Source organism: Mobula birostris, chromosome 1 (genome assembly GCF_030028105.1).
Source record: "Mobula birostris isolate sMobBir1 chromosome 1, sMobBir1.hap1, whole genome shotgun sequence".
Taxonomy (NCBI): Eukaryota; Metazoa; Chordata; class Chondrichthyes; order Myliobatiformes; family Myliobatidae; genus Mobula; species Mobula birostris.
In genome coordinates this window covers 189,078,596-189,102,136 of record NC_092370.1, presented here as the reverse complement: position 1 = coordinate 189,102,136, position 23,541 = coordinate 189,078,596, and the positions used below count along the sequence as shown (strand labels likewise).

General features: G+C 44.1%; 1 protein-coding gene across 3 annotated transcripts in view; it reads left to right on the top strand.

Annotated features, from left to right (window-relative positions):
• The window catches only part of mipol1 (mirror-image polydactyly 1), a 406,015-nt gene that overhangs the window by 118,383 nt on the left and 264,091 nt on the right, over positions 1 to 23,541 (top strand). For all 3 annotated transcript variants that reach the window (XM_072279824.1, XM_072279908.1, XM_072279750.1), the window contains one exon: positions 18,179 to 18,728. In XM_072279824.1, the coding sequence (XP_072135925.1) occupies positions 18,217 to 18,728 (512 nt within the window). In that variant the 5' untranslated portion in view covers positions 18,179 to 18,216. The remainder of the gene's footprint in view (positions 1 to 18,178; positions 18,729 to 23,541) is intronic.

Below are 23,541 nucleotides of genomic sequence, written 5' to 3'. Positions count from 1 at the left end.
GGAGTTATAGGCAGGTGGTCACACCAGGGCCACAGGAGGGGGCACAGTCAGGAGGGGGAAGGGGAAGAGTCAGGTTCTAGAGAGTACACCTGTGGCTGTACCCCTTGACAATAAGTACTCCTGTTTGAGTACTGTTGGGGGTGGGGGACAGCCGATCTGGGGGAAGCGACAGTGGCCATGCCTCTGGCACAGATTCTGGCCCTGTGGCTCAGAAGGGTAGGGAAAGGAAGAGGAAGGCAGTAGTGATAGGGGACTCTATAGTTAGGGGGTCAGACAGGGGATTCTGTGAACGTAGGAAAGAAACTCGGAAAGAAACTTGAAGGGTCTCAGCCTGAAACGTCGACTGTACCTCTTCCTAGAGATGCTGCCTGGCCTGCTGCATTCACCAGCAACTTTGATGTGTGTTGCAAGAAACTCGGATGGTTGTTTGCCTTCCTGGTGCCAGGGTTCGGGATGTTTCAGATCGCATCCAAGATGTCCTGCAGTGGGAGGGAGAACAGCCAGAGGTTGTGGTACATTTTGTACCAATGACATAGGTAGGAAAAGGGAAGTGGTCCTGAAAAAAAAGAGTACAGCGAGTTAGGAACGAAGTTGAGAAGCAGGACCGCAAAGGTAGTAATCCCGGGATTACTGCCTGTGCCACGCGACAGTGAGAATGAGGTGGAGGATAAATGTGTGGCTGAGGGATTGGAGCAGGGGGCAGGGATTCAGATTTCTGGATCATTGGGACCTCTTTTGGGGCAAGTGTGACCTGTATAAAAGGACGGGTTGCACTTGAATCCCAACGGGACCAATATCCTAGCGGGGAGATTTGCTAAGGCTACTGGGGAGAGTTTAAACTAGAATTGTTGGTGGGTGGGAACCGAACTGAAGAGACTGGGGAAGAGGAGGTTGGCTCACAAATAGAGAAAGCTTGGAGACAGTGTTAGAGGGAGGGTAGGCAGGTGATAGAGAGGGACGCGCTCAGACCGAAGGTTTGAGATGCGTCTATTTTAATGAAAGGAGTGTTGTGAGCAAAGCGGTTGAGCTTAGAGCGTGGATCAGTACTTGGAGATATGATGTTGTGGCCATTACAGAGACTTGGATGGCTCAGGAACAGGAATGGTTACTTCAAGTGCCGGGTTTTAGATGTTTCAGAAAGGACAAGGAGGGAGGCAAAAGAGGTGGGGGCGTGACACTGTTGATCAGAGATAGTGTCACAGCTGCAGAAAAGGTGGACGACATGGTGAGATTGTCTGCAGAGTCTCTGTGGGTGGAGGTTAGGAACAGGAAAGGGTCAGTAACTTTACTGGGTGTTTTTAATAGGCCGCCCAAAAGTAACAGGGATATCGAGGAGCAGATGGGGAAAAAGATCCTGGAAAGGTATAATAATAACAGAGATGTCGTGATGGGAGATTTAAATTTCCCAAATATCAATTGGCACCTCCCAAGAGCAAGGGGTTTAGATGGCGTGGAGTTTGTAAGGTGTGTTCAGAAGGTTTCCTGACACAATATGTAGATAAGCCTACAAGAGGAGAGGCTGTACTTGGTTAGATATTGAGAAATGAACATGGTCAGGTGTCAGATCTCTCAGTGGGACAGCATTTTGGAGATAGTGATCACAATTCTATCTCCTTTACCATAGCATTGGAGAGAGATAGGAACAGACAAGTTAGAAAAGTGTTTAATTAGAGTAAAGGGAATTATGAGGCTATCAGGCAGGAAATTGGAAGCTTAAATTGGGAACAGATGTTCTCAGGGAAAAATACAGAAGAAATGTGACAAATGTTAAGGGGAGCAACACACATCAAAGTTGCTGGTGAACGCAGCAGGCCAGGCAGCATCTCAGCCTGAAACGTCGACTGTACCTCTTCCTAGAGATGCTGCCTGGCCTGCTGCGTTCACCAGCAACTTTGATGTGTGTTCCTTGAATTCCCAGCATCTGCAGATTTCCTGTAGTTTGCGTTTTTAAAATGTTCAGGGGATATTTGTGTGGAGTTCTGCATAGATACGTTCCAATGAGACAGGGAAGTTATGGTAGGGTACAGGAACCATGGTGTACAAAGGCTGTAATAAATCTAGTCAAGAAGAAAAGCTTACAAAAAGTTCAGAGAGCTAAGTAATGTTAGAGATCTGGAAGATTATAAGGCGAATAGGAAGGAGCTTTAGAAGGAAATTAGGAGAGCCAGAGGGGGCCATGAGAAGGCCTTGGCGGGCAGGATTAAGGAAAACCTCAAGGCATTCTACAAGCATGTGAAGAGCAAGAGGATAAGACGTGAAAGAATAGGACCTACCAAGTGTGACAATGGGAAAGTATGTATGGAACAAGAGGAAATAGCAGAGGTACTTAATAAAAACTTTACTTCAGTATTCACCATGGAAAAGGATCTTGGTGATTGTAATGATGACTTGCAGTAGACTGAAAACCTTGAGCATGTAGATTTTAAGAAAGAGGATGTGCTACAGCTATTGGAAAGCATCATGTTGGATAAGTCACTGGGACCGGTTGAAATGTACCCCAGGTTACTGTGGGAGGTGAGGGAGGAGATTGCTGAGCCTCTGGCGATGATCTTTGCATCATCAACGTGGACGGGAGAGGCTCTGGAGGATTGGAGGGTTGCGGATGTTGTTCCCTTATTCAAGAAAGGGAGTAGAGATAGCCCAGGAAATTATAGACCAGTGAGTCTTACTTCAGTGGTTGGTAAGTTGATAGAGAAGATCCATCTTGGAGGAGATTTATGAACATTTGGAGAGGTATAATATGATTAGGAATTGTCAGCATTGCTTTGTCAAGGGCAGGTCTTGCCTTATGAGCCTGATTGAATTTTTTGAGGATGTGACTAAACGCATTGATGAAGGAAGAGCAGCAGATGTAGTGTATATGGATTTCAGCAAGGCATTTGATAAGGTACCCCATGCAAGGCTTATTGAGAAAGTAAGGAGGCATGGGATCCAAGGGGATATTGCTTTATGGATCCAGATCTGGCTTGCCCACAGAAGGCAAAGAGTGGTTGGAGACGGGTCATATTCTGCATGGAGCTCGGTCATCAGTGGAGTGCCTCAGGGATCTGTTCTGGGACCCTTACTCTTTGTGATATTTATAAATGACCTGGATGAGGAAGTGGAGGGATGGGTTAGTAAGTTTGCTGATGACACAAAGGTTGGAGGTGTTGTGGATAGTGTAGAGGGCTATCAGAGGTTACAGTGGGACATTGATAGGATGCAAAACTGGACTGAGAAGTTGCAGATGGAGTTCAACCCAGATAAGTGTGAAGTGGTTCATTTTGGTAGGTCAAATATGATGGCAGAATATAGTATTAATGGTAAGAGTGTTGGCAGTGTGGAGGATCAGAGGGATCTTGGGGTCTGAGTCCGTAGGACGCTCAAAGCTGCTGCGCAGGTCGACTCTGTGGTTAAGAAGGCGTACAGTGTATTGGCCTTCATCAATTGTGGAATTGAATTTAGGAGCTGAGAGGTAAAGTTGCAGCTATATAGGACCCTGCTCAGACCCCACTTGAAGAACTGTGCTCATTTCTGGTCGCCTCACTATAGGAAGGACGTCGAAACCATAGAGAGGGTGCAGAGAAGATTTACAAGGATGTTACCTGGATTGGGGAGCATGCCTTATGAGAATGGATTGAGTGAACTCGGCCTTTTCTCCTTGGAGCGACGGAGGATGAGAGGTGACCTGATAGAGGTGTATAAGATGATGAGAGGCATTGATCATGTGGATAGTCAGAGGTTTTTTCCCAGAGCTGAAATGTTTGCCACAAGAGGACACTGGTTTAAGGCACTGAGGAGTAGGTACAGATGAGGTGCCAGGGGTAAGTTTTTTACTCAGAGAGTGGTGAGTGCGTGGAATGGGCTGCTGGCGACGGTGGTGAAGGCAGATATGATAGGGTCTTTTAAGAGACTTTTGGATAGGTACATGGAGCTTAGGAAAATAGAGGGCTATAGATAAGCCTAGTAATTTCTAAGGTAGGGACATGTTCAGCACAACTTTGTGGGCTGAAAGGCCTGTATTGTGCTGTAGGTTTTCTATGTTTCTATGTAACTATGGTCTTGTTTCTTAGTGTTCCTGCATCACATTCACAATGTCAGCAATGCTCATTTCAGCTGGTTTGGTTGGAGCAGTCAAACTTCTAAGCAAATTGTGTGCATTTCACTCATTGCACCTGCAACACTGATACTCATTATTCGTTGTCTATTTCACTTGCTTCAAAATACTGCTCAATTCATTCAGTATACATAATCCATTATCTGTTGTGCAGTCAAATGCATCTATCTTTCCAGCATTTCTGCTTTTTAAAAAAACATTTTGTTATTATTATCACTAGGTACTCACTGCTTGTGATCATACTCGTTATTTGTTAATTTTCTGCCTATTTTTTAAAAAAACTCAAATGTCTCTCCTCTTCAGAAAAAAAAATGCTGCGCTTCAACACGTATGTAGTCATCTCGCATTCACTTAAAACTTCCTTGTCATCACTGTTATGTTTTGTAACTCCAGAAACTGAAAAAAAAACACAGGAGCTGGGATACTTGTCTACTTCATTTTATTTCCTTTTCTTTCAGTGAGGAGCTCACATATGACGTAGCATGAATCCATATGCTATTCATGTACTTTTTGCATACAAGCCGTAATAAATTATGTAAACAAATAATGCTCAATGAAACAATATAAATATGATATTACTCAAATGTTACAGAAATATTGAATGGACAATAGGATTTACCTGTGATGGACTGGGTTGCATCCACTACTTTTTGTAGGATTTTCTGTTCAAGGGCAATGGTGTTTCTACACCAGGCAGTGATGCAACCTGTCAGTATTCTCTCCACGGGCCAGGCAGCATCTCTAGGAAGAGGTACAGTCAATGTTTCGGGCCGAGACCCTTCGAATGTGTGTATTGACCTCAAACTTCTGCTAATGCCCCACCTCCCCCTCGTACCCCATCTGTTATTTATATACACACATTCTTTTTCTCTCTCTCCTTTTTCTCCCTCTGTCCCTTTCACTATGCCCCGTGCCCATCCTCTGGGCTTTTCTCCCCCCTCCCCCTTTTCTTTCTCCCTAGGCCTCCTGTCCCATGATCCTCTCATATCCCTTTTGCCAATCAACTGTCCAGCTCTTGACTCCATACTTCCCCCTCCTGTCTTCTCCTATCATTTTGGATCTCCCCCTCCCCCTCCCACTTTCAAATCTCTTACTAGCTCTTCTTTCAGTTAGTCCTGACGAAGGGTCTCGGCCCGAAACGTCAACTGTACCTCTTCCTAGAGATGCTGCCTGGCCTGCTGCGTTCACCAGCAACTTATATGTCTGATGCTTGAAATTCCAGGATCTGCAGATTTCCTTGTGTTTGAGTATTCTCTCCACTGTGCATCGGTAGAAGTTTGTCAAATGTTTCCATGACATGACAAATGTTCACAAACTTCTCAGAAAATAAAGCTGCTGCCTTTGTCATGGCACTTGTGTGCTGGACCTAGGACTGATCCTTAAATGATAGCATTGAGGAATTTAAAGTTGCTGGCCCTCTCCTCCTCTGATACCCTGATGAGGACTAACTCATGGAACTTCAATTTCCTCCTCCTAATGTTGAACTTCAGCTCCTTGCTCTTGCTGACATTGAGTAAGAAGTTGTTATGGCACCACTCTGCCAGATTTTCTATCTCCTTCCTATATGTTGATTCCTCAGCATCTTTGATTCAGCCTACAACAGTGGTGTCATCAGCAAACTTTAAATATGGCATGAATAAGCTGCTGTACTTGGTCTCATAGTCATAAGTATAAAGCAGTGGGCTAATCACACAGCCTTGTAGTGTACATGTGCTACTGATGATTGTGCAGGAGATGATGTTACCAATCCAAACTGACTGGGGTCTGCAAGTGAGGAAATCAAAGTTCCAGTTGCACCAGCTGACATTGAGGCCTCGGTCTTAGAGCTTATTGATTAGTTTTGAGGGGATGATGGTGTTGAATGCAGCACTGTCGTCAGTGAATGATGATGTATGCATCTTCACTCGCCAAATGTTCCAGGGTTGAGTGAAGAACCAATAAAATGGCATCTGCTATTTACCTGTTGTGACAGTTGGCAAATTGAAGCAGATCTCAGTCACTCCTGAGGCAGGAGTTGATATGTTTCATCACTAACCTCTCAAAGTACTTCGTCACAGTGGAGGTAAGTGCTATTGGATGATAATCATTGTTACTGTGTTGCCTTTAAGGCATTTATTTGACTTTGTTGGGTCTACGCTTTAAATTATTTGCTTGTAACTATTTTCTACTTAAAGTTAAAGGTTGATAACTATGTTACAGTTTAACAAAGGTAAATTATCTATGGTATATCGTGGCATGTGACGACGTCACCTCCGGTTTCACCACATCTTATGTGTAACCTCCGGTTCGGGAAGGTGGAAATATTAACACGGTTTCTGTTAAAGGAAGCGACGGTTGGGGCAGCAAGCGTGTCAGCTTTTCAGTTTCAAACACGGGGTGGGCTCAGACCCAGCGGCGGTTTGATGCGACCCCCCTCGCTCCCTACTTGGGGCGGCTGGAGACACTTGCTAAAAGAAGAGAGCGCACATGGTCTCCAGAATGAAACAGACACTGTATATGTTTGTATTTTTTTTATCAACAGTTTTCACCATACGATGTTAATGTAGAAGGGTGAACAGTAAATGGTTAACCTTACTACAACTCTGTCTTCATTGGCTCTGGTTTAACTTGGTGTTTAGTCAGAGTTTCAACACACTGCACGAGAACACTACAGTGAGAAGGCGAAATCATTAGATGTTTTGACAAGTGGTACGATGGCGTCCATCCAGCACTTGCATCCAGCGCCAAGAGCTGTAGGACATCGACAAAGGTGGCTGCCCTCGCAAGATCTAAAGCAGAAGCTGCCAAGGTGTGAGCGTCATACGCTAACCAAGAAGCAAAACTGAAAATGGAAAAAGCTCCCAGAGAAGCGGAAAGCCAGAAGGAAAAGGCTGCTAAAGAAGCGGAAAACCAGTTGGAAAAGGCAAGGATAGATACAGAGTTAGAAGTGCTGACGCTACAACGAGAAGCTGATGCGACCGCGGTGGAAGCACAAGTGTTGGAAAATGCTGAAGAAATGCATGTTCTAGACGAAACGGGAAAATCTATGTCAGAAAGGGCCAAATTGGAACGCACCAGCGAATATGTCCAATCTCAAATTGACCTGCAGATTCATTCTACCTCTCCATACTAGCCTGTTAACGGCCCATCTCATGTGAAATCACAGGGAAGCTTCATTGCATCGCGTCCACCTGGGGAAGACAACTCACAATTGCAACCTTGCCACAAACTCAAGTATGAAAGGGCTGACTGCGAATACTTCCCGACACCAAACTTACCAGATCTGGTGAGATCAGAGACAAAGGCTGAAGTCAGAACATCAAATCCCATCGTGAACATACACGCTCAGTCATATGTTCCCCAACATATTCCCCCAGCTAGCGCACCACCTGCAGCAGAACCCTTGGCACAGTATTTAGCGCGATGAGACCTTGTCAATTCAGGACTGTACCAGTTTGATGATAAGCCTGAAAATTACTGTGCGTGGTACTCCTCATTCACCAGTGCCACTGGCGGAGCCCAGCTCACAGCAACCCAAGAGTTGGACCTTATGACCTAAATGGCTGGGAAAGGAATCAAGTGAGCAGGTGAAATGCATATGCTCAGTGTACATCAACAACCCCAATCTAGCCTTACGCAAAGCATGGGAGAGACTGTGGGACTGCTATGCGGCCCCTGAAATTATTGAGAAGGCGCTATTTCAACAGCTGGACAATTTTCCTAGGGTGTCAGCCAAGGACCACACTAAATTATGAGAACTCGGAGATTTACTCATGGAGATTCAAGGTGCCAAAGAAGACGGCTATTTAACTGGCCTGTCGTATCTGGAGACTTCACGTGGAGTTGGACCAATTGTGGACAAACTTCCATTTGGGCTACAGGAAAGATGGGTTTCTATTGGCTCAGAGTACAAGGAAGAGAATGGTGGTCGATTCCCTCCCTTTGAGTATTTTAGTAGGTTTGTGTGCAAGGAGGCAAAGAGGCAAAACGACCCTAGCTTCATGAATTAAAGCAGCACCACAACTCACACCAAGCCAGTCAAACCTATTTTGAACAACTTTGTCATCAATAAACCCATCTCAGTGCATAAAACCGAAGTCTCTGCAATCAACGATGACCCAAGCAAGAATTGTCCATTGCCCAGCAAACCCCACCCCCGCAAAAAATGCAGTATATTTCGAAACAAACCCTTTGATGAAAGAAAGGCCCTTCTCAAGGAAAATAAAATATGTTTTAAGTGCTGTTCCTCTACCTCCCACCTCACTAAAGAGTGTACGTGCCCCGTAAAGTACTCAGAATGTAACAACATTAATCACGATGGGGCCATGCATCCTGGCCCGTCACCGCAAACTGCCAAGGCTCCTCCACTCCCACAAGAGCATGGCAGGGAGGGAGAGCATCACTCTGATACAACTATTGTCAGCTTGAGCTATACAAAAGTTTGCGGTCCAGGTCAGTCGAGCTGTTTGTGCTCAAAGATCTGCCTGACTAAGATATATCCTAAGGGAGCCAAAGACAAGGCCATCAAAGCCTATGTAATTCTGGACGACCACTAGTGAGACCAGAGTTCTTCGAGTTGTTCAGCGTAAAGGGTAATCCATTCCCATACTACCTCAGAACTTGCCCTGGCATCGCAGAAACATATGGCAGGAAGGCAGAAGTCGCTGGATGGCAAAGTCATCATCAGTCTCCCTCCACTCTTAGAGTGCAGTGAGATCTTAAATAACCGATCCAAGATTCCGATGCCAAGCACAGTGCTACACCAGCCCCATCTCCACCACATTGCCAAGCACATCCCAGAACTGGATCCAGAAGCAGAAATACTCCTGATACTTTGAAGAGACGTTCTTAGGGTGCACAAAGTCAGGCAGCAGGTCAATGGACCACACAACGCCCCCTTCACCCGACGTCTGGATCTGGGCTGGGTGGTGATAGGAGAGGTGTGCCCTGGCAACGTACACAAACTGACAGTTAACACGCTCAAGTTTAACGTGCTAAAGAGTGGCCGCCATTCAATTTCTCAGCCTTCCACAAGTGTTATGTATATCAAGGAAGCACAACAAAGGCACGAGCACAGTAAAGTAACTGAGAAGACACTAGAACAGTCAGTCTTCACTCAAACTCATAGTTTGAGTGAAGACTGACTGTTTTTTGACTTGTCATGTTTTTTGACTTCTCCAGTGCGTTCAACACCATCCGCCCTGCTTTGCTGGGGGAGAAGCTGATAGCGATGCAGGTGGATGCTTTCCTGGTGTCATGGATTCTTGATTACCTGACTGCCAGACCATAATACGTGTGCTTGCAACACTGTGTGTCTGGCAGAGTGATCAACAGCACTGGGGCTCCACAGCAGACTGTCTTGTCTCCCTTTCTTTTCACTATTTACACCTCGGACTTCAACTACTGCACGGAGTCTTGTCATCTTCAGAAGTTTTCTGATGACTCTGCCATAGTTGGATGCATCAGCAAGGGAGATGAGGCTGAGTACAGGGCTACGGTAGGAAACTTTGTCACATGGTGTGAGCAGAATTATCTGCAGCTTAATGTGAAAAAGACTAAGGAGCTGGTGATAGACCTGAGGAGAGCTAAGGTAACGGTGACCCCTATTTCCATCCAGGGGGTCAGTGTGGACATGGTGGAGGATTACAAATACCTGGGGATACGAATTGACAATAAACTGGACTGGTCAAAGAACACTGAGGCTGTCTACAAGAAGGATCAGAGCCGTCTCTATTTCCTGAGGAGACTGAGGTCCTTTAACATCTGCCAGACGATGCTGAGGATGTTCTACGAGTCTGTGGTGGCCAGTGCGATCATGTTTGCTGCTGTGTGCTGGGGCAGTAGGCTGAGGGTAGCAGACACCAACAGAATCAACAAACTCATTCGTAAGGCCAGTGATGTTGTGGGGATGGAACTGGACTCTCTGACGGTGGTGTCTGAAAGGAGGATGCTGTCCAAGTTGCATGCCATCTTGGACAATGTCTCCCATCCACTACATAATGTACTGGTTGGGCACAGGAGTACATTCTGCCAGAGACTCATTCCACCGAGATGCAACAGAGAGTGTCATAGGAGGTCATTCCTGCCTGTGGGCATCAAACTTTACAATTCCTCCCTTGGAGGGTCACACACCCTGAGCCAATAGGCTGGTCCTGGACTTATTTCCTGGCATAATTTACATATTACTATTTAACTATTTATGGTTTTATTAATATTTAATTACTTATGGTGCAACTGTAATGAAAACCAATTTCCCCCTGGGATCAATAAAGTATGACTATGACTAAACTAAGCACGATAATAAACTTGCACCATCTGTGGAAAACGCCATCTTCTTAAAAATAATGGACACAAAGGTCACTAGAGAGGATGCGAACAACTGGGTCGCCACACTACCGTTCAGAGAACCATGCCAGCGCTTGCCAAACAACAAAGAGCAGGCAGTCATGGAGGCCTTCTCACCTGATGACTATGCTCCAGCAATCAAGGACCTAGATATAGGTGGAGAAACCATACCCACACAAAGGAGTTTGGGTCTCCTTTGGGAGATCACGACCGACACATTCACGTTCTCTGTGCCGACCACGAACACACCATTTACCCGCCATGGAGTTCTCTCCACCGTCAACAGTGTTTTTGATCCCCTACGTCTGCTGGCGCCAGATACGATCCAGGGAAAAGCCCTCCTCAGAGGACTTACCTCTGAGTTCTCCAACTGGGACAATTCTCTACCAGAAGACAAGCTAAGCAGTTGGGAAGCTTGGAGAGATTCACTTCAAGACCCAAAACAGCTTCATGTCCCACGTAGGTACACTGTGACCTCACTCACTGAGGCCGCGCACAGAGAATTGTATGTGTTCTCGGATGCATCATCCAAAGCCATCGGTGCTGTGGCCTACCTGAAAGTAGTTGGGAAAGATGGTCAAGTTGAAGTAGGATTTGTAGCTGGTAAGGTGAAACTAGCACCTCAGTCCGAGCCTACAATCCCAAGGCTTGAACTGTGCGCAGCTGTTCTAGCTGTGGAAACGGCAGATCTTATCCAGGACAAGCTAGACCTAGAACTGGATGCCACCAAGTTCTACACAGACAGCAAAGTAGTGCTCGGCTATATCTATGATGAATCAAAACGTTTCTACGTGTACATTCACAATAGAGTTCAATGCATCCACCTGTCCTCAAAGCCCAAACAATGGGATTATGTACGTACAGAAGAAAACCCTGCTGACCACGCATCAAGATCCTTACCTGCATCCCGTTTGGCGCAGACTTCCTGGTTCACTGGACCCTCCTTCCTGTATCAGCCACCAGTAGATAAAACACAAACGAGCGAGACACTCGAGCTGATCGAACCCAAAAGGGACTCGGAAATCCGGCCACAAATACAAACCTGTGCCACCTACATGGAAGAATCAATACGTACCACTGACCGCTTTCAGTGGTTCTCCACCTTGAACTCCTTAGTGAGAGGAATTGCATTCCTCATCGACATCGCCAGATCCCACAAACACTCACCCCAATGTAGCAAATGCAAAGGATGGCACAAATGTGGCTTACCTCGCACTCCAGACGAATTGACCCAGGCAAAGGATGTCATCCTTAAAACAACTCAGAGGGCAGCCTTTGCAAAGGAACTTTCAGCCCTCCAAACTAATAAACCAATACCAAAGAATAGCCCTTCGAGGAAACTCAGCTCGATCCTGGAGAATGATCTCATTTGCGTTGGAGGCCGATTAGCATACTCTCACCAGCAATGCTCCTTACGCAGAAGGCAGGAGTTCCTCCTCCACCTGGAGACTTCTCAGACAGGGACTTGTACACGAAGCAATGGAGACAGGTTCAGGCTCTTGCAAATCAGTTTTGGACCAGTTGGAGCCGCGAATACCTACCTTTGTTGCAACACAGACGGAGGTGGACAGCACCTCGCAGGAACCTTCAAGTTGGAGATCTAGTCCTGCTCAGGGACAAGCAGATCACCCGAAACTGCTGGCCAATGGCCATAATCACTACCACATTCCCTGGAAGGGATGGATATGTCGGGAAGGTTGAGTTAAAAACTACTGACTAGGGTGATGTGAAAACTTACCTGAGACCATTTACAGAGGTCGTTCTACTTCTACCTAAAGACTGATCTAGAGACTAAAGCTCTATACCATGTTACAAAGGTCAGGCGGGGAGTGTGTTGCCCTTAAGGCATTTATTTGACCTTGTTGGATCTACGCTTTAAATGATTTGTTTGTAACTATTTTCTAGTTAAAGTTAAAAGTTGATAACTATGTTACAGTTTAACAAAGGTAAATTCATTGTCTATGGTATATCGCGGCATGTGATGACATCACCTCCGGTTTTGCCGCGTCTTACGTGTAACCTCCGGTTCAGGAAGGTGGAAAGGTGGGTGCCATGCATGCAGCTTGGTCATGAAGAGCTCCATTTCTACCCACAAACAAACATTATGGAAGCAATGCCATAAGTTCCTATGAAAGTATTTGAAGTAAAAATATTAACGCGGTTTCTGTTAAAGGAAGCGGCGGTTGGGGCGGCGCGCGTGTCGGCTTTTCAATTTCACACGCAGGGTGGGCTTGAGCCTGGTGGCGGTTTGACGCGACCCCCTCACTCCCTACTCGGGGTGACTGGAGACACTTGCTAAAAGAAGAGAGCACGCGTGGTCTCCAGAATGAAACAGATGCTGTATATGTTTGTATTTTTTTATCAATAGTTTTCACCATACAATGTTAATGTGGAAGGGTGAACAGTAAATGGTTAACCTTACTATGACTCTGTCTTCATTGGCTCTGGTTTAACTTAGTGTTTAGTCAGAGTTTCAACACACTGCACGAGAACACTACAGTCATTGAGACAGGTTACCGCATCCTTGGGCACCGGTATAATGAAGCCTGCTTGAAATAGGCAGGTACCTCAGCCTGCTGAAGCAAGAAGCTAAAGATATCAGTGACACAGGTCTTCAGTATTCAGCCAGGTGCATTGTCTGTACCAGATACTTTCCATAGGTTCACCCTCCTGAAGGATGCTCTCTCATCAGCCTCAGAGACTGAATTTACATGGTCTTTGGAGGCTGTGGGAGTTTCTGAAAATACCTCACGAGTTGCCGCTCAAAGTGATCATAAATGGCATAGAGCTCATATGGGAGCAAAACTCTGTTGTCATATTTGTTGCTTGAATTTAATTTGTAAGAGGTAACTGCATTCAAGCCCTGCTACAGCTGTCGAACATTCTTCTGTTAGTCAAGCTTGCTTCAGAATTACCAAAGTGTTATGTGAAATTACTTTTTGGAGGTCGTACCTGGACGTCTTGGATTTTCCTTGCTCACCAGACCTGAATGTCACTGATCTGGCCCTCAGCAGACTGTGGATTTCTTGGTTCATCCAGGGCTCCTAACTGGGGAAGACTCTCAACGCAGTGGTCCCCAACCTACGGGCTGGAGACCGATACATTGCCACGAAGAATGCTGTGGTGCAGTGGTAGCCAGAACAGACCCAGCATATCTTTAAGAAAAAAGCCGAAATAAACAAGCTAATTAATTAGGTGCCGCCTGGCACGTAAATGTCGGCCCAGATCAGAGGCAATTGCCGATGAAACAGTGATCACAGCAATCCCTCATTTCCCTCAAGTATAGTAATCTTGCCTTAGCTGCTCTGTCTTGTTCTCCAGTGAAGGTACATTTGCTAACAAGATACCTGGAAGAGGAAGTTTTACACCTTGAAAGTTTTAGTCTGGCTTAGAGTCCTACCCTCCCGCCTCTCTTCCGACCATGGTGATGGTCCTTCATCCACTTAAAGGTGCTGCCGCTTAAAGGTGCTGTACCTTCATACCTGAGAGTCAAGTCTGCCAAGTCCATCAGGAGGTCATAAAATCGCTAGTTTGTTTCAGCAAGGGATTCCCAACCTACTGTCCACGGACCCCTCAGTTAACAGCAGGGGTCCATGGTATAAAAAACTTTGGGAACTCCTGGTTTAGATGGTCCAGAAGTACATTACTTAAAGGGAAATTACAGGCTGCAGATTGCAGTGATAGTAGTTAAGTACAGTGTACCTTGTAGTTTTGTGAGCTGCCCGCAAAACATTGCCATAAATTGTACAAGCCATCTTGAGGGGAAAAATAACAGTGTTGCAACCAGTAAAAATGCTCTCCTCGGTACATCAGTAGAATTTGCTAGTTTTCAGTGACATATCAGATCTCCTCAAACTCTTAATGTAGTATAGCCGCTAATAAAAATAATGAAGAATCACACCAGAACCCGTGATGGATTGCATGACAATGATATCACATCAACAGACAGAAGCTGCAAAACAAAATACTGATTATCACATCAATAGATAATTGGATAGTGAATAAGTCGTCCATTTTGTTGACTTAGAGGGAAAAGAATTTGAAGTAAGTGAAAGTTCAAGTTTATTATCACTCAACTGTATACATGTGTACCGTCAAATGGAACAATGTTTGTCTGGACCAAGGTGCACCCACCACAGTAAATATACTGTAACAAATAACTCACACACAACACTAAGGTAATATTACCACAAATAAATTAACAAATAATAAGGTGCATTTACGCCCCAAGTTAAAAAGTAAACAATATACACTACTAGTGCCTCATACGCGATGAGATCTGTGTGGTGGCATGGAGGTCAGTACTCTCATGGCCTGGGGTGGGGTGGGAGGGGGAAGAAGCTTTTTCTTATCCAAATGGTCCTTGTCCTGATGCTATGGTGTCCCCTGAGATCTTTTTGGACATATGAGAGAGTTTTCTGGAAGCAATTCAGAAGACACAGGATACATACATCTGAAAGTGGAAGAAGTATTCTAAAGGCAAGATGACACAACCATGGCTAACAAGAGAAGTTAAAGCAAACATAAAAACCAAAGAGAGAGCATATAATAGTGTAAAAATTAGTGAGAAGTTCGAGGATAGTGAAGGTTTTAAAAACCAACACCAAGACAACTAGAAAAGTAATTAAAAGGGTAAAGTTGGAATATGAAATTAAGCTAGCTAATAATATTAAAAAGCATACCAAAAGTTTCTTCAGATACATAAAGTGTAACAGAGAAGTGAGAGTGGATATCAGACCGCTGAAAAATTATGCTAGATAGTAATGGAGGTTGATGAAATGGCGGATGAACTGAGTAAGTATTTTGCATCAGTCTTCACTGTGGAAGACACAAGCAGTATGATGGAAGTTCCAGGTGTCAGGGGTCATGAAGTGTGTGAAACTACCATTACTAGGAAGAAGGTTCTTGGGAAACTGAAAGGTCTGAGGATATATAAATCACCTGGACCAGATGGTGTAAACCCCAACGTTCTGAAAGAGGTGGCTGAGGAGATTGTGGAATAGTTCTGGAAGACTGGAAAATTTGAAATATCACTCCACCCTTCAAGAAGGGAGAGAGGCAGAAGAATGGAAATTATATTCCAGTTAGTCTGACCTTTGTGGTTGGGAAGATGGATCATTAAGGATGTGATTTTAGAGTAGCTGGTGGCACATGATAAAATAAGCCATAGTCAGCATGGTTTCCTCAAGGGAAAATCTTGCCTGACAAATTTGTTGGAATTTTTTGAAGAAATAACAAGCAGGATAGACAACAGGTCTTCGATAAAGTGCCACACATGAGGCTGCTTAACAAGTTAAGAGCCCATGGTATTACAGGAAAGATTCTAACATGGATAAAGCAGTGCCTGATTTGCAGGAGACAAAGAGTGGGAATAGAGAGTGTTTTCTGGTTGGCTGCTGATGACTAGTGATTCTCCATGGGGCTCTGTATTGAGACCGATTCTTTTTAGTTATAAACAACAGGAATTCTGCAGATGCTGGAAATGCGTTCACCAGCAACTTTGATGTGTGTTGCTTTTTAGTTATATTTCAATGACTTGTATGACAGAATTGATGGCTTTGTTGCAAAGTTTGCAGGTGATATGAAGATAGGTGAAAGGGCAGGTAGTTTTGAGGAAGTAAAGAGGCTAAAGAAGGACTTAGACAAATTAGCAGAAAGAGCAAAGAAGTGGCAGATGGAATACAGTGTTGGGAAGTGTATGGTCATGCACTTTGGTAGAAGAAATGAAAGCGTAAATGCACATAAAATGCTGGCAGAACTCAGCAGGCCAGGCAGCAACTAGAGAAAAGAATACAGTCGACGTTTCAGGCCGAGACCAGTACTCTTTTATGTAGATGTCTGCTGAGTTCCTCCAACATCCTTTGTGTGTTTCTTGGATTTCCAGCATCTGCATATTTTTCTCTTGCTTGGAAGTGAAAGGTTGACTATTTTCTAAGTGGAGAGAAAATACAAAAAACTGAGGCATTAAGGGACATGGGAGTCCTTGTGCATGATTCCCTGAAGGTTACAGGTCGAGTCTGTGGTGAGGAAGGCAAATGCGATGTTAGCAATCATTTCAAGAGGACTAGAACATAAAAGCAAGGATGCAATGTTGAGACTTGGAGTATTATGAGCAGTTTAGGCCCTCATCTTAGAAAGGATGTGCTGAAACTGGAGAGAATTCAAAGGAGGTTCACAAAAATAATTCCAGGATTGAAGTACTTGTCATATGAAGAGTGTTTGATGGCTCTGGCTCTGTATTCACTGGATTTTGGAAGAATGACGAGTGACCTAATTGAAAACTATCGAATGGTGAAAAAGCCTTACTAGAGTGGATGTAAAGAGGACGTTTCCTATGGTGGAAGAGTCTAAGACCAGAGGACACAACCTCAGAATAGAGGGACGTCCTTTTAGAGTCGAGTTGAGGAATTTCTTTAGCCAGAGAGTGGTGAATCTGGAATTTTTTGCCTCAGGCAGCTGTGGAGGCCAAGTCTTAATGTATATTTAAGGCAGAGGTTGATAGATTCTTGATTGATCAGGGCATGAACGGATACAGCAGGAAGGCAGAAGTTTGGGGCAGAGAGGAGAAATAGATCAGCTATAATGAAATGGCGGAGCAGACACAATGGGCCAAATGGCCTAATTCTGCTCCTATGTCTTATGGTCTTAAGGATCATTGACAATGCTAAGGGCCCTGCATACATTGTTATCCTCTCAGCAAATCTTGCAATCCTATGTAATTGCCTTACAATTTCCATACCAGATGGTGATGCAACTCATTAGGGCACTCTCAAAGGTTTTCTTGTATAAATTGGTTTGACTGGGGAACCTCAGGAAGTGGAGCTGCTGCTGTTGTACTTTCATGGCTAAACAGGTGGTGTTGAGAGAAAGAAGTAAATATCCGGTTGAGAAACATCCCATAATTTTTCATGAACTAAAATTCAAAAGGGACCAGTGCATTTCTTGCCGTGAAATTATACAGATCATTTCTTAATACTTCCTTTTTCTGTTAAGTTCATATATAAACTTAACGTATTCAGCACACCATGGTTGTATTTATGGAAGGTGGTCACAATTCTTTTCAGAATCGAGTTCATTTTGCAACATGAAAGAACCTTTGTTGCTATAGTATAAAGTCTAAGTGCCACTGTTTCTTTCAAATAAATTCATGTGTGACTGTGCTTTGCTAGATTTGTACTAATCCATTAAGTCATGTAAATTTCCACTATCACTTCCAAAATGTGCACACAGTCCAAACTGTGCTCCTTTGCTACATTTCAATGGGCATTTACTGATCGGTCAGGGCATCAAAGGATATGGCAAGAAGGCAGGTGTATAGGGTTGAGTGGGATCCAGGATCAGCCATGATGGAATGGCAGAGCAGACACGATGGGCTGAATGGCCTAATTCTGCTCCTATGTCTTATGGGCTTATGGTATTGTATGTTTCCTTTCTCTACCCTGGTATATGCTGCTGTAGAATTATTTGAAAAAATACCTACCTGCAATAGACTATGACTATGAAACCCATATTCACTTAACATAATAACAAGGCAATTAAATTACAAGATTAAAACTAAATATTTATTTCTTAGATACCCCACCCCCAACTTCTTGTATCTCTATCTATTTATGAACTTGTGTAGATGAATGTGGACACATGTATACATACAGACATCAACCTACACTGTTTATAAATGTCTTTTTAGCATGTGACAGTCTCTTTTTACATAGGAAATGACATTTTTCAATAAATCTATGTTTGTTTTCATTGATGCAGATTACACGCATGGATCTCAGAATATTAATGAACAATGGATGCAGGAAAATGTTGAAGCAGCCTTTTATAATCAGTGTATCAAGAATCTGAAAACCACCCATCATGAAAAAGATCAGGCTAAACATCTGACTTCTCAAGTTGTGGACACCAAGGATGAACCACTGCAATCCTGTCTAAAAATAATGAATGACTCTACCAAGTGCAAGAATTATACAAATAACAGCTCAAATTTATTGCAGGTAAATGAACGTGCCCATTCTTCTGAGAAATCTGAGGTGCTACCTTCTACTCCAAATTATACACAACAATTTATTCCTGTTGATTCCAGTGACTTGAAAGATCAGCAAAACTATGACTTTTCTCAAACTTGTAGCTCTTCCATGAAAGGTAATGAATGTAATGCATCCAGGCATGAAACAGACACCATGAACCCTTTGCAGAAATGTAGCACAGTAACAATCATACCTGTTTTCTCTGCACCGAATTGTCAACAAACAAATTCTAAAATGAAGTTGGATATTCAAAGTGAAATGGATAAAAACAACATAAGGTACTGTATTTTAAGTTATTTCTTTCCATGAAGTACAATATATTGAATGAAAGCATTTTTAAAATGTAAAGATGAATGTAATTGCAGATAATTAGTACAGCTTATCATAAACTTACCATCATCTTATTTATACAACTTTCATCCTCACACAAGGAGTTGAAGAGTTTTAATCAATTTGTGCAACTTAAAATAGTGAGTACTTTGTGCCAAAAGCTACGTTCCATTCCTCAGAAGTGGTGACTTTAATAATATAACAGGTAACATTGAACAGCGTTATAGAGTCATTGAGCATGGAAATAAGCCTTTCAATAAATGAGTCCATATCTATTTCCAGTAATCTTGTGTTGTATTCTCACAAACATGAAGAAATCTGCAGATGCTGGAAACCCAATGCAACACACAAAAAATGCTGGAGGAACTCAGCAGGCCAGGCAGCACCTATGGAAAAGGCTGAAGAAGACACTGAAGAGGGTTGTAAATTTAGTTGGCTCCATCTTGGGTACTAGCCTACAAAGTACCCAGGATATCTTCAAGGAGCGGTGTCTCAGAAAGATAGCGTCTATTATTAAGGTCCTCCAGCACCCAGGGCACGCCCTTTTCTCACTGTTACCATCAGGTAGGAGATACAGAAGCCTGAAGGCACAACTCTCAGTGATTCAGGAACAACTGCTTCCCCTTTGCCGTCCGATTCCTAAATGGACACTGAACCCAAGAACACTAAGTCACTTTTTTAATATATATTATTTCTGTTTTTTGCATGATTTTTAATCTATTCAATATATGTATACTGTAATCGATTTATTTATTTTTCTGATGTATTAGGTATTGTATTGAACTGCTGCTGCTAAGTTATCAAATTTCACAACATATGCCGGTGATAATAAACTGATTTTTATTCTGATTCTGATTCTGAAATCCTTCAACAGGGTCCTCACAGTCCTGCTGAAGGGTCTCAGCCTGAAGTGTCCACTGTTTATTCTTTATCATTGATGCTGCCTGGCTTACTGAGTGTGTACACGTTGCTGTGTTAAACTCCCCTTATTTTCATCAACTCTCAAGATGGCATTTTCACCTTTGCACTATAGTCAATTCATACTGGCCAATAAACCGCACCTTTGGGGTGTGGGAGAAATCATTACTAGGAAAAAACCCATACAGTCACCAGAATGAGAAGCAACCTCTGCACATACAGTAACAACTGAATTTGTGTCACTGGAGCTGTGAGTCAGCTAACTGCGTGTGCCATTGTGACACCCCTGTGTCCATAAATATTAGAATTCAGATTTTCAGTATGTCATTATGTGGAGTCATGATGCACTCCAAATGCATAAAGATTTTGAAGATTTCAGCCTATGATTTCCACAGATGCATATTATAAAATATGGTGTGCTAGAACTCAAGCTAGTTTGTAGTATTTATGATAATGATATCACAGAAACTTGTAGCAGAAATTTTAGTTCTAAGATGCCTGTTTGGAAATGACTATTTGATTGGACATAGATTAGAGACTTATAAATATTTAAAGTTTCTAAGTATTTCCTACTTTTCATAGGAAGGTAAACCAAGGCACAGCGACAACTCGCGGATACATCCTCTTATTTACCCCTCGATTGTGACCCCACTAAGGAGCACCAGGCCATTGTCTCCCACACCATCGCCAACTTTATCCGCTCAGGGGATCTCCCATCCATTGCTACCAACCTTATAGTTCCCACACCCCGCACTTCCCGTTTCTACCTCCGACCCAAGATCCACAAACCTGCCTGTCCGGGCAGACCTATTGTCTCAGCTTGCTCCTGCCCCACCGAACTCATTTCTGCGTACCTCGACAGGGCTTTATCCCTCCTTGTTCAATCCCTTCCTATCTATGTTCGTGACACTTCTCACGCTCTTAAACTTTTCGATGATTTTAAGTTCCCTGACCCCCACCGCTTTATTTTCACCATGGATGTCCAGTCTCTATATACTTCCATCCCCCATCAGGAAAGTCTCAAAACTCCCCGCTTCTTTTTGGATTCCAGACCCAATCAGTTCCCCTCTACCACCACTCTGCTCCGTCTAGTGGAATTAGTCCTTACTCTTAATAATTTCTCTTTTAGCTCCTCCCACTTCCTCCAAACTATAGGTGCAGCTATGGACACCTGAATGGGTCCTAGCTATGCCTGCCTTTTTGTTGGCTTTGTGGAACAATCTATGTTCCGTGCCTATTCTAGTATCTGTCCCCCACTTTTCCTTTGCTACATCGACGACTGCATTGGCGCTGCTTCCTGCACGCATGCTGAGCTCATTGACTTTATTAACTTTGCCTCCAACTTTTACCCTGCCCTCAAGTTTACCTGGTCCGTTTCCGACACCGCCCTCCCCTTTCTAGGTCTTTCTGTCTCTGTCTCTGGAGACAGCTTATCCACTGATGTCTACTATAAGCCTACTGACTCTCACAGCTATCTGGACTATTCCTCTTCTTACCCTGTCTCTTGCAAAAATGCCATCCCCTTCTCGCAATTCCTCCGTCTCCGCCGCATCTGCTCTCAGGATGAGGCTTTTCATTCCAGGACGAGGGAGATGTCCTCCTTTTTTAAAGAAAGGGGCTTCCCTTCCTCCACTATCAACTCTGCTCTCAAACGCATCTCCCCCATTTCATGCACATCTGCTCTCACTCCATCCTCCTGCCACCCCACTAGGAATAGGGTTCCCCTGGTCCTCACCTACCACCCCACCAGCCTCCGGGTCCAACATATTATTCTCCGTAACTTCCGCCATCTCCAACGGGATCCCACCACTAAACACATCTTTCCCTCCCCGCCTCCCTCTGCTTTCCGTAGGGATCGCTCCCTGATCCCTCCACACTGATCTCCCTCCTGGCACTTATCCTTGTAAGCGGAACAAGTGCTACACATGCCCTTACACTTCCTCCCTTACCACCATTCAGGGCCCCAGACAGTTCTTCCAGGTGAGGCGACACTTCACTTGTGAGTCGGCTGGGGTGATATACTGCGTCTGGTGCTCCCGATGTGGCCTTCTATATATTGGCGAGACCTGACGCAGACTGGGAGACTGCTTTGCTGAACACCTACGCTCTGTCCGCCAGAGAAAGCAGGATCTCCCAGTGGCCACACATTTTAATTCCACATCCCATTCCCATTCTGACATGTCTATCCACGGCCTCCTCTACTGTAAAGATGAAGCCACACTCAGGTTGGAGGAACAACACCTTATATTCCGTCTGTGTAGCCTCCAACCTGATGGCATGAACATCGACTTCTCTAACTTCCGCTAATGCCCCACCTCCCCCTCGTACCCCATCCGTTATTTTTTTTTATACACACATTCTTTCTCTCACTCTCCTTTTTCTCCCTCTGTCCCTCTGACTATACCCCTTGCCCATCCTCTGGTTTCCCCCCCCCCACCTTGTCTTTCTCCCTGGGCCTCCTGTCCCATGATCCTCTCATATCCCCTTTGCCAATCACCTGTCCAGCTCTTGGCTCCATCCCTCCCCCTCCTGTCTTCTCCTATCATTTTGGATCTCCCCCTCCCCCTCCCACTTTCAAATCTCTTACTATCTCTTCCTTCAGTTAGTCCTGACGAAGGGTCTCGGCCTGAAACGTCGACTGTACCTCTTCCTAGAGATGCTGCCTGGCCTGCAGTGTTCACCAGCAACTCTGATGTGTGTTGCTTGAATTTCCAGCATCTGCAGAATTCCTGTTGTTTGTGAAGGTAAACCCTACTTGTTTTGTTACAGAATTTCTATTGCAAATCTAAAATCAAAATGAATTAAATGAAGATCTGTAAGCAGTTCTGTTAGGCACAATTAGTTTGCACTCTGCATCTTATAATTGTATTCTGTCCTCATAACTCAGCAATGAAGTATTTGATGAAAGCACCTTGGCTTCAAGAAAACAGACTGCGAGTAGCCAGCAAACTTCAAAGTAAATTTATTATCTAAGCACATTTATGTCACCATCTCAAGATTCATTTTCTTGCAGGCATTCACAGTAGAACAAAAAAAATTAGAATCAATGAAAATCTACACAAAAACAAAGACTGACAAATAACCAATGTGTAAAAGGTGACAAACTGTGCAAGTACAAAAATAGTAATAAGTAAGTACGTCAATAAGTAAATAGCAAGAACATGAGTCGCAGAGTCCTTGAAAGTGAGTCCATACATTGTGGAATCAGTTCAGAGTTGAGGTGAGTGAAGTTATCCACAATGGTCCAGCAGCCTCACGGTTGAAGGGTTAATATCTGTTCCTGATGTGGAACTCAAGGTTCCCGTACCTCCTTCCCAATGGCAGCAACGAGATGAGAGCATGGCCTAGATGGTGGGGGTCCTTAATGATGGATGCTGCTCGTTGTAGAAAAACCTACACAAAGGAGGGTGGTGGAGAGGGCTTTGCCTGTGATGCACTAGGCTGTATTGACTTCTGTCAGCCTTTCCATTCTTGGGCATTGGTGTTTCCATATCAGGCCTTGATGCAACCAGTCAGGATACTTTCCACTGTGCATCTATAGAAGTTTGTCAAATGCTTTACATGACATACCAAACTTGTGCAAACCTATAAGAAAATTGAGACATTTTGTAATAGCATTTACATGCTGATCGCAGAATAGATTCTCTGATATGATAATGCTAAGGAATTGAAAGTTATTGACCCTCTCCACCTTCTATCCCCTAATGAGGACTGGCTCATGGGTCTCCATGGTCTGCGTGAAAGTACCCACCACATTCTGAACTTCAGTCAATGTCCATCCTGAACAAACTGGCTCTCTTTCAGGAGTATTGGCCCTTCATCCTTGGAGCCATTGATCTGCTC